Genomic DNA, 12,507 nt, shown 5'->3' with positions numbered 1-12,507 from the left:
AGAAAATGAGTACTTGTGGCACCTTAGAGACTAACCAATTTATTTGAGCATAAGCTTTCGTGAGCTACAGCTCACTTCATCGGATGCATCTAAACTAGATAAAACACTATCAAAAACTATAGGGAGCAATCGTGCTGAGGCATGGGGCTGCAAAAGAAGACCAACTCTACAACCCATAGTTCTTTCTCTGGTCTATAATAATACCTTACCATATATGTTTTATCCACACTTCCAGAACAAACAAATTAATTCAGAGTTTTTTGAGATATGTATTACACAAAATGGGATTTTTCAGGTTCCCAAACTTGGCATACAAGATTTAAAAGGAAATATATTTTTATGTGCAGAAAAAGATGTTCTTATAATCAGACCCACTTGTGGTATTACCCATCCAGATAAAAATCTCAGTAGCGCCAACTCAGTCCTTCATGCCTCAGGGGCAAGTAAATTAGAGTTCCATTAAGTCAGTTGTGTTTTGGTCTTTTGGCTGATAAAATTGAAGTCCCATGTTCCCTTCATGGACATAAATCCCATGGCATTTTTCTTGAAAATAGGGTGCCTTAGTTTGTTCAAAATTTCCTCTCCCTGCCCTGTTCTGCAACACTCGTTCCCAGCTGCCTTTCACTCAGAAATGTCTATCAAGTGCTGCATGCATATGCAGTAGCTGTAAAGCATTTTGAGATCCTATCAGATGAAAGTACACATAGTGTCTTTCCCTCCCTCAACAATTCCTCATTCCAGCTTGCAGAACACAACCACTTCCAGGATCGAAGGGAGAATTAGCTTTTTATTAAAATGTACAAAGGGGAAGCAACTCTAGGACACACATTAGAGATTAGCTTTGGTACAAGAGAATGTCATGGTGTAATGTGCAGATTATAAAGTGATATCTCCATATTTATTTTGAACTATTTGTTTGATTCTTTTGTATTTCTTCTCTTTGAAATACTGCACCAAACAGGTTTCAGAGTAGCAGCCATGTTATTCTGTATCCGCAAAAAGAAAAGGAGTACTTGTGGCACCTTAGAGACTAACACATTTATTTGAGCATTAGCTTTCGTGAGCTACAGCTCACTGCATCCGATGAAGTGAGCTGTAGCTCACGAAAGCTTATGCTCAAATAAATGTGTTAGTCTCTAAGGTGCCACAAGTACTCCTTTTCTTTTTGCACCATAAAAGTTACAACATTTTATAATGTATGACAAAATAAATCCAGAAGGATGTCACTAAGTGTGATTATATCTAACCGCAATCAGGGACAGAAACAGCGATTTATTGTTAAAATGAACATAAACTGTCTCATACTAGGATATTTATTTCTGGCCATCAAAACACAATAGTCACCTGCCCTCTCCCTTATTTTGCCTAGACATTTTCTTTCTACATCTGTTACAAAATGAGTCCAATCCTATACAATCCTACTCTTTTAGGTCACAACACTAATCCTGTCATTAATCACAGCAAAATACCAGATTTTATATTGAGCTCTTGAAACTATCACTCTGCACACTATCATTGTTTTGCACAGTTTATCCATATGTTTATGTTTTTTCCTTTTAATCTTCTGCCATGTGGCTACTGAAAAAATAGAAACAATTATGTAGTTCATGCACACTTCCAAACATTTCTAATTTAGTCCAGTTATTCCACTGTTAACATTTCTCATACTAAACTATATGTTATAGAATGACAATTTAGAAGTTATACACTTTCTAGGCAAAAAATACAACCTTATGGGGACACATCTTTGCCACACCAAAGCTAAACTGACAGACTATGCAGTACAAAACAGAACATTTTTAGTTTTTGTTATAAATTGGATATAATCAATTCTATATGAATATATTATATTCACTGAGAAAAGTATTATTACACATAGCTAAGAAAAAGTACACTTTTAATCTGCTAGGACCCAATTTCAGGGTTCAATGTTTCCTTGCAACAATTGTGGACATTGCTATTACTTAAATAAAACCTGATCCAACATTGATTGTAATGTATTTGGGACCAGAACCACAGTAACAGGGAGCTTCATTCTCTGCATTCATCACTAGCACCTAAGACAGTGTAATATCAGCTATAGCACTATGGCCAACTCTCATGATTCCCCCCCCCCCCCCAGTATCACAGTATTTGGTTTTTCTTAAAAGCCCTAGTTCCTAAAACTTTCACTAAAAAAAAAAAAAAAAAAAAATTCTAGCCCTCATGGCTGTGAAGAAAAGTTTGAGAACATGAGTCCTGAAGGCTCAAAAACCAGAAGGCATAAAAGAAACAAACATTTGTTATATTTTAAAATCTCATGGTTTAAATCAATCTCATGGTTTTTCAATGCTTGGGGCTAGTAACACTGCTGTTGCAGGACAATGTACGAAAGCCTGAACCAAGGTCTCAGCAGACAAGTAAAGAAGCAGCTTATTTTTACATATTTTCAACTATATTAGACAAATTTAGAATTTTAGCTCATGCTTAATATTAAAATAATCCCAGAGATTAAATTGCAAAATTATATCTACTATCCAGATCTTTCCCTTATATATTCTTTTAAGCCATTAAAATATTATTTCACACACCAGGTTTTCTGCAGAGTACTTATTTCAACAACATACAAAGAGCTGTAATAAGTAAATTTCTGCTAACAAAAACAAATTTATGTTGATGCCATTTCCTAGTTTGATGCAAATACTGTTTACCTAGTTTTATCATTAGCAACCCAAATTTGACCTTTAAAGAATGGGACTGGGAGTGCCAGTCAAGAAATACTGGCGTGGAACAAACAATTTTATTATATATATTTTAAACAGGATTTAGAGCCCAGACAGGTTCTCTCCAGATATCAAACACAAGATGAGCAGATCTGTATTTCTACATACCTAGTAGGAAGCTTCTCGAAGTCCACATCCAGAAACTGTTCATAGCTAGAAACAAAACTGTCCAGCCAAAGCTGCAAATAATCTGGGTCTTTCTGTAAAGTGAAAGGAACACATTAAGAAAAATTGTTCTGTAGGTCATCAGTAAACATAACTGTATGAGAAACGGTATTGTTCACAATAAAGAAAACATTTAAAAATATTACTTAAAAAAAGTAATGGGGAAAATTAAATTTGATGGGGAAAATTAAATTTTAGTCCCAAACCAAGAGACTTTCATTAGAAATTCTCAACCAAGTTGAGCTCTTTCCAATTGGTTACATGTCCATTTTAGTACTTCTCTGCTTCCTGGTATCAAACAAAATATTTTAGACAATCTACAACAAGCCTCAAATACTCACCAGTGGTTGTCAGCTTCCTAAAAGATGCTAATTTTTTTTAAATCAACATATCCTTACTAAAGAGATTTAGATAAAATGCTCTGTATTTTGCACTAGAGTTAATTAGGATGACACTAGATTCTTGTTTTAAGGAATGTAACTTTTTTTTGCCCCATATCCCACTTCCTGTATCGACTCAATTTGTCCTGTATTCCAGCAATAACTATGCAAAGAATCGTATATGGAATAAAAAAAATGTATAACATGTGCACTGTATATAACTTCATACCATGACCACTACATTGGGGAGTGATCTCTATTAAAAATATACTTTTCCATATTTTTCAAAGTGGTACTTCATCTCCAGGTAATAAGGGGGTCAACCTGAACAGGAATTATTTTTTGTTCCTCATATTATGATAGCACAGCAAAAGACAACTCTCAGGATTGTGCTGGGTGCTGTACAAATACTAAAATCGTCCCTGCTGCGAAGACCTAATCTAAATAGACAAGACAGAGGGTGAGGGGAAAGACCAAGTGATCACAGAACGACTGGTTGACACGTTAGTAAATTAGTTTCAGTGTCTTATGGACAAAAAGTTTTTTGTGTAAAGGCATTAAAGACTCATTGGTAGCCTATTCTAAAGTAAAGTAAAAAACAACAAAAAACAAAAAACACACTATATACCAATACTGAATGGTGACTAACTCCCAGAAAAACAGGAGCCTTTGGCTAGTTTGTTTGTCTTTTAAAAAGATTCATTCATGTGCAATTTACAAATTAGTCACTACCTGCACACCAGTATGGAAAGAAGTAGACCTGGGACTAGCAGAGAAACAAAAACTTGTTCGTCTCGTTAGAGCATATTAGTTACATTCACTCTCTCTTGACTAGAGGCCAAATTCCATTCTCAGGGCACCACTAAGGGCAGTTTTAAGGGTTGCTGGCATTTCAGTGGGCGATGTCACTAAAGCTCCACCCCCCACCCCACCCCCAATACATTCTTATCTTCCTCTACATTCCTCCCATACACTGCAGGGTTCAAAGTGAGTAGTTTGCAGAGGGAAAGAGGGAGGTAACCTTGGCAGAAACGTTGGAAGTAGCGTCCCCTGGGAAAGTTTGTCAGAATCTCTGTCATTTGGTGAACACTCATTTCAAAGGGCAAAAAGTTTGATTTTTCAAAAGTAAACTGATGAACCAGAGATAAGCCTTCCCTGGCAGGGATGCTTTCGCAATATCTAAACATACACATAGTGTAAATTCAAACATTCACATATTATTTATCATAAAATTTTGGCATTCAACTTATTTTTGTTCTGCCTTTTTTGCTTTTCCCATACTCTATTCCATTTTTGCGACAGCTGCACTTCTCTGAGACAACGCAGATCAAAAAGCTCAGGAAAAGCATGTAAAGTGGGAGACAAAACATTCTTAGTCAATGGGATACAGCTATGGAATAATCTTCCAGAGGCGATCGGGCAAATCCAGTATGACCATCTGTAGGAAATGCTGCAAAGGCTTCCTTGTTGAGAAAGCCTTTCTCCATAAGTAACACTTGTAGTATGGACATCTCTTTCTAATCCCAAACCCCTACCAGATGGGTGACACCTCCTAAAACAGGCAGGCACATAAACTGTTAATCATTTTCAAGATACTCTGTTTTATAGAGAAAATGTATTTATTCAGAACAAAAGCTGGTCACTTTGAAGGCTGGCTGGTCACTAGTTAACTCTGTCACTGCCCCGGGAGAGAACAGGATGGAAGGTCCTGAACTAAACTCAGACGTGCTAAAATGACCACAGTGAATTGCAGAAGGAATTCCAGCCTAAATCCCTGGGTCTGGAGGGAGAGAAACATAGGCTTCCACTCTGAAACAGGTGATGACTAGGGGCCTGAGACCTGAGTGGAGTGCCCTGAAGGAGGCCACAATATGATTTAAGGTGCAGTGCTATGATATATAGACAGATCTTTCCCTCCTCCCCAGTGTCTGTTCTTCACTCTTTCCTTCCCTCTCCTTCTGCTTTCTCCTTGCATTGCATTTTGTTCTTCCTTCCCATTTAAGCTTTTCCAATCTCTTTGGCTCTTCTTATCCCCCTTCTCCCTCCCTCCCTCACAATCTCACTTTCTCTTTTCTAGCTAAACACTCTGAGGCACTGTTCCCTATAAGCTGTGCACGTGCACACAGATCCTAAACCCCGCACACACGGGAACACACCGCATGCACAAAAATTTGCACAGAATTAATTTTCTGCACACACAGCCTGTTTTTATGTATTTTTAATTGAATTCCAATTTCCATCCAAAAGCAGCTTGACACAAATGAGTAAAAAAAAAAAAATCTATTAAATAAGAAATGCCTCATTAAGAAAAGGAGTACTTGTGGCACCTTAGAGACTAACCAATTTATTTGAGCATAAGCTTTCGTGAGCTACAGCTCACTTCATCGATGCATACTGTGGAAAGCGTAGAAGATCTTTTTATATACACACAAAGCATGAAAAAAATACCTCCTCCCACCCCACTCTCCTGCTGGTAATAGCTTATCTAAAGTGATCACTCTCCTTACAATGTGTATGATAATCAAGTTGGGCCATTTCCAGCACAAATCCAGGTTTTCTCCATTTTCTAACATGATAGTAAAAATTAAGAACCTGAATAAACGTAAATTAAGCTATACAATTGCTTGGATACATGTATATAAACATAGTGTATCTTCCTGATTAGCAAAAACTACCAAACAGTGTAAATCCATATTTCTTTGCAAAGCTACATCTTTTAAATGGATATACTAACCAATGAGAATGAACCTCTCTTTAGAAAAATAAATAAAAATTACAAATGCAAAACAAAATTAAAATCAATTTTTAAATCAAGGTTTCAAACCTGCTTTCTGATTAAAATTATGATTAAAATTGATGATTTAAATCAATCCATTGTGGTATCCATCTCTCCTAGATGGGACCAGGGCAGCCAGCTGTTGGCTTGAGAAGTTGAATACACAGACAACCAAAAGTAAATGGTGGACAGGAATTCAGAAAGAAAATCCAAAAAGAAGTGTCTAAAAATAGCATAAAATGTTTTTTAAATGTTGCTGGCTTCAGATTAAACTATTATTAAAATATCAGATTTACTTTTCTTGATATGGTTTCAAAATTTTTAAATATAGAAGCTGTAGTCATTTATTCTCTAATAACCCTACAGCAAATCATTTTCAGCAAACACGTGGATTGACAGTCACAGGCATGTAAAGACTTCAACAAACAGAAAAGAGGGGAAAAGGGAGCCATTATTTCAGTAATTACTAGAGTATCATCTTGGTTAGGAGGGACAGAGTGATACTTTACAAATGGAAATCCATATGTTTATAGCTATGAATGTGTTCTTTGATTTGCTTAGCCTATAACTACAATAATGCTCACTGCTAGCACAGAAACTGGATCTATTTACTTTCCTACTGAAGGCACTGCTGTTTTGCTTGGAATGAATAAGCTCTTTTTGAAACGTAAAGTCAAATTACCGAAGTGATATTACACCGGACCCTCACTATAACGCGCCTCTATGTAATGCGAATTCAGATATAACACGGTCACGGCCATTGATCCCAAATTTAAGTACAGTACAATTTTTTTTGAGTACAGACGCAATAAATAGACCACTGAGCGCTCTCCTGTCGATTCTAGTATGCCCCCAGAACAAGGAACGCAAGCGCAGTCGACGGGAGAGCATCAACTATTCACATAACTGAAGTTGCGTACCTTAGATCGACCCAGCACAGAAGCGTAAACAAGCCCTAAGACGATTGCTGTAGGCCTAGAACACCATACAAATGTAATGTAATAAAAATTTACAGGTACAGTACCGTATTTATCTTTAGAAAGATGTCAGAAATGTTGGGCAAAAGGAAGGCTTACTCGGTGCAGGAGAAATTGGACGTTATCGAATGACTTAGAAACGGCGAAACCCAGGCAAAGATTAGCCACGATATTGGCATTAACAAGTCCACCTTTCGTGGATGGCTAAAGAATGCTGACAAGCTCGGAACTTACATTCATAACCTGGATGAAGAGCATGGCCTTCAAAGAAAACGAGCACGTTTAACGAATGATGCAGACCTTGATTCTGCGGTGTACACGAGGTTTGTGCAAGAACAGCAGAAATGCATTCCAATCTCTAGTCTGCTTATAGCCATGCAAGCGGAAAAATCTGACCGGGAACTTCATGGCGAATTCAGAAATTTTAAGGCGGGTTAGCTATGGTGATTTCAGAAAAGACATGGAATCTCTCAGATTGCGGTTTTGGGAGAAAAACGCAGGTTTACTAGGGTTGATCCACTTGGGACAAGATCTTTGGCTCAAGTACAATTGAGCCAAATGTTTGAGCCACTTGGGACAAGATCTTTGGCTCAAGTACAATGCTTCAGTGGATGTATTGTTTCTTGACTTTAGCAAAGCTTTTGACACGGTCTCCCACAGTATTCTTGTCAGCAAGTTAAGGAAGTATGGGCTGGATGAATGCACTACAAGGTGGGTAGAAAGCTGGCTAGATTGTCGGGCTCAACGGGTAGTTATCAATGGCTCCATGTCTAGTTGGCAGCCGGTATCAAGTGGAGTGCCCCAAGGGTCGGTCCTGGGGCCGGTTTTGTTCAATATCTTCATAAATGATCTGGAGGATGGTGTGGATTGCACTCTCAGCAAATTTGCGGATGATACTAAACTGGGAGGAGTGGTAGATACGCTGGAGGGGAGGGATAGGATACAGAAGGACCTAGACAAATTGGAGGATTGGGCCAAAAGAAATCTGATGAGGTTCAATAAGGATAAGTGCAGGGTCCTGCACTTAGGACGGAAGAACCCAATGCACAGCTACAGACTAGGGACCGAATGGCTAGGCAGCAGTTCTGCGGAAAAGGACCTAGGGGTGACAGTGGACGAGAAGCTGGATATGAGTCAGCAGTGTGCCCTTGTTGCCAAGGCGGCCAATGGCATTTTGGGATGTATAAGTAGGGGCATAGCGAGCAGATCGAGGGATGTGATCGTTCCCCTCTATTCGACATTGGTGAGGCCTCATCTGGAGTACTGTGTCCAGTTTTGGGCCCCACACTTCAAGAAGGATGTGGATAAATTGGAGAGAGTCCAGCGAAGGGCAACAAAAATGATTAGGGGTCTGGAACACATGAGTTATCAGGAGAGGCTGAGGGAGCTGGGATTGTTTAGCCTGCAGAAGAGAAGAATGAGGGGGGATTTGATAGCTGCTTTCAACTACCTGAAAGGGGGTTCCAAAGAGGATGGCTCTAGACTGTTCTCAATGGTATCAGATGACAGAACGAGAAGTAATGGTCTCAAGCTGCAGTGGGGGAGGTTTAGATTGGATACTAGGAAAAACTTTTTCACTAAGAGGGTGGTGAAACACTGGAATGCGTTACCTAGGGAGGTGGTAGAATCTCCTTCCTTAGAGGTTTTTAAGGTCAGGCTTGACAAAGCCCTGGCTGGGATGATTTAACTGGGAATTGGACTAGATGACCTTCTGGGGTCCCTTCCAACCCTTATATTCTATGATTCTATGATTGATTCAATTAATTCAATACAATCACATGGTTAGCCATCCCCCGTCTGCTACAGACAAGAAAACAAGTATTGCCCTCCACTGGTTCAGCCCCCCCACAATATAGTGTCTCACATCTGAAAGTTACCCAAAGGCTCTGCTAACCGCAACAGTGGTAGATGCCATGGAATAAGACTAATCTTTCATTCCATACTTAAACTTTGCTGACATCATCTTGCAAGCAGAAATCTGGAGTTGGCCTAGATCTATAATTCAGGCAACCATTATAAATAAATTTAATGCTGCTATGTGGAGATGCACCACACTCTCCTGACAAAAAACTATGCAGTGGTATACTATAGCATCACAGGGAGAAACAATACAAATCACTGTGTACAAACCAATGTCCTTGTACTAGTTTTCTCAACGAATGTAGGCACGCTTTAACTCTGAAATGAAATCGAAAGAAGGGAATTTGATTTGCACTGTGGAGGTGGGGGAATGGAGGAGCTGTAACTTGGTCAGACTTCACTATTTTATTTTTTATTACTATTCTTACTACTGTTCAATTGATGAGACTACAAAGTAGGTCAACCTTCTACAAAAATAAGAGTTTTAGCAAAGTTTTTTGTGATTAATATTTTATTTATTTTTATAAGAAAAAAAAAATACTCAGCTCTTTGTATCTTTGGCATTCAAATCCACAAGTCTATGGCCTAAAACAACTAATTGACCACCAAGAAAACTATCTCACATCGTTTGCAGGATATGTTTCAAAAATTCCTCCATTTCATTTAATATATATCTCCATATCTGTTAGGAGTTTCAAGACATCTACAGTGTTATTTTAAGGCTCAGAATTCCAAGAGGTTAAATTAGAAAGCGGAAGTTAAATAATTATCTACCTACCTAAGTTTTTAGCAAGACAATTATAAAATGTTTCACTTGTTGTGGAAGCAAAAGTGGGTTCAAAAACATGCTAAGCTCTTTACACAATGATCAAGAAATGAACCACAAATACTTAGGACCTAATTCTAGGCTTTTGAGCTCAATGGGTTTGCATAGGGATAAAGAAGATTAGAATTTGGCCAGTAGCATTTACGACTACTATGGCAACATTATTCACTCATCTTGAAAAAAAATGCAAGTCAGCTAAAGCAAAAGATATCTCAGATAATCTGGAAATGAAAATGTTTCCCTGTTCTTTCCTTTCAAATATTTTTATTCCCCACCAAAATAGCATACATTAAGCCTCCATTTTATAACATAGTCTCCTAATGGAGTAATAATATTCACAGCTAGCTATAGTTTAAAAAGAAATGTTGCCAGAACATACAGTATAGTGATTCTTACAGGTCACTTTAGAAGTCAATTGTGTATTTTACCACAGCAATCATTCCATTACTTCAGAAATCAGCTTCAAAATAAAGCAGGTTAGCCAGCGTGTTAGACTGCCTTATATAAAGTTACATTCTGTGAGCAAATACTTCTGTACAAATAGTAAATGTATTCTGACTATTATACTAGATTTGCAGGGAAATTCTAGGTCTAGCAAGGCAGTCTTTAAACTCAGTAAATAATGCAATAGGAAAGTAAGCTTTCAATGATGAAATCTTAGGGTATGTCTATACTACGAAATTAGGTCGAATTTATAGAAGTTTTTTTTAGAAATCGGTTTTATATATTCGAGTGTGTGTGTCCCCACAGAAAATGCTCTAAGTGCATTAAGTGCATTAACTCGGCGGAGTGCTTCCACAGTACCAAGGCTAGAGTCGACTTCCGGAGCGTTGCACCGTGGGTAGCTATCCCACAGTTCCCGCAGTCTCTGCTGCCCATTGGAATTCTGGGTTGAGATCCCAATGCCTGATGGGGCTAAAACATTGTCGCAGGTGGTTCTGGGTACATAGTGTCAGGCCCCCGTTCCCTCCCTCCCTCCGTGAAAGCAAGGGCAGACAATCATTGCGCGCCTTTTTTCCTGAGTTACCTGTGCAGACGCCATACCACGGCAAGCATGGAGCCCGCTCAGCTCACTGTCACCGTATGTCTCCTGGGTGCTGGCAAACACGGTACTGCATTGCTACACAGTAGCAGCAACCCATTGCCTTGTGGCAGCAGACGGTGCAATAGGACTGGTAGCCGTCATCGTCATGTCCGAGGTGCTCCTGGTCGCCTGTGTGAAGTCGATCAGGAGCGCCTGGGCAGACATGGGCACAGGGACTAAATTTGGAGTGACTTGATCAAGTCATTCTCTTTAGTCCTGCACTCAGTCCTATTGAACCATCTTATGGTGAGCAGGCAGGTGATACGGATTGCTAGCAGTCCTATTGCAACATCTTCTGCCGGGCAGGCAAGCAGATGAGGATGGCTAGCAGTCCTATTGTACCATCTTCTGCCGAGCAGCCATGAGATGTGGATGGCATGCAGTCCTTCTGCACCGTCTGCTGCCAGCCAAAGATGTAAAAGATACATGGAATGTATCAAAACAAGAAATAGACCAGATCTGTTTTGTACTCATTTGCAAACCCGCCCCCCGTCTAGGGGACTCATTCCTCTAGGTCACACTGCAGTCACTCACAGAGAAGGTGCAGCGAGGTAAATCTAGCCATGTATCAATCAGAGGCCAGACTAACCTCCTTGTTCCAATAAGAACAATAATTTAGGTGCACCATTTCTTATTGGAACCCTCCGTGAAGTCCTGCCTGAAATACTCCTTGATGTAAAGCCACCCCCTTTGTTGATTTTAGCTCCCTGTAAGCCAACCCTGTAAGCCGTGTCGTCAGTCGCCCCTTCCTGCGTCAGAGCAAAGGCAAACAATCTGCATCTGAGTTGAGAGTGCTGTCCAGAGCAGTCACAATGGAGCACTCTGGGATAGCTCCCGGAGGCCAATACCGTCAAATTGTGTCCACAGTACCCCAAATTCGACCCAGCAAGGCCGATTTAAGCGCTAATCCACTTGTCAGGGGTGGAGTAAGGAAATCGATTTTAAGAGCCCTTTAAGTCGAAATAAAGGGCTTCATCGTGTGGACAGGTGCAGGTTTACATCTATTTAAAGCTGCTAAATTCAACCTAAAGTCCTAGGGTAGACCAGGGCTTATAAACACAAATCCAAAACAAAGGACAAAGTAGCTAGAATTATCAGGTTATGCTCTCTTGAAGGACATGACAACTTTCAGAAGCAACAATATGAAAAACCAAATGCAATCCAGTGTTAACATTTGAATTAAGTTGAAGACCAACAGGAAAATGAAATTTTTGCATTAGGAATAGGTTTTTTTTTAAATGGTAAAGGAAGTAGCATCAAGTTACTTTTGATTTATTTTGTTAAATTGACTAGGTGTAAAAATTTTAAAAGGACCTAAGTGACACAGAACCCTAAGTCTCATTTTCAAGGCTCCTAAATCTCACTGAAAGTCAGTGGGGATTGAGGGACTTAGGCTCAAGTCACCTCTGAAAAATTTACCCTGGTTTCAAATTGGCAATGTCCCTTGAAAACTCTTCCAGGTTTTCATTTATTCATAAATCAATTGCTTTTAGGTTTAACTATACTTAGATTTCAGTGATCACCTCATGAAACTTGCAAGAAAAACAAAGAAGAGGTTCACTGTGCTTCCATCAAACTTCAAGATGGAATTAGAAGAACAAAGTTTGGTACAATTTTTATAGTTATATACAGGAAGTACTGAGTGCTATAAACAAAAGCTAGATCTGCCTGGGGCTA

General features: G+C 39.2%; 1 protein-coding gene across 3 annotated transcripts in view; it reads right to left on the bottom strand.

Annotated features, from left to right (window-relative positions):
• Window positions 1-12,507, bottom strand: part of NBEAL1 (neurobeachin like 1) — a 135,880-nt gene that overhangs the window by 113,775 nt on the left and 9,598 nt on the right. For all 3 annotated transcript variants that reach the window (XM_048870377.2, XM_048870378.2, XM_048870379.2), the window contains exon 3: window positions 2,871-2,962. In XM_048870377.2, coding sequence (XP_048726334.2) covers window positions 2,871-2,962 — 92 coding nt within the window. The remainder of the gene's footprint in view (window positions 1-2,870; window positions 2,963-12,507) is intronic.

This window comes from Caretta caretta, chromosome 11 (assembly GCF_965140235.1).
Source record: "Caretta caretta isolate rCarCar2 chromosome 11, rCarCar1.hap1, whole genome shotgun sequence".
NCBI classification, from domain to species: domain Eukaryota; kingdom Metazoa; phylum Chordata; order Testudines; family Cheloniidae; genus Caretta; species Caretta caretta.
This window is presented reverse-complemented; position numbering and strand designations above follow the sequence as displayed.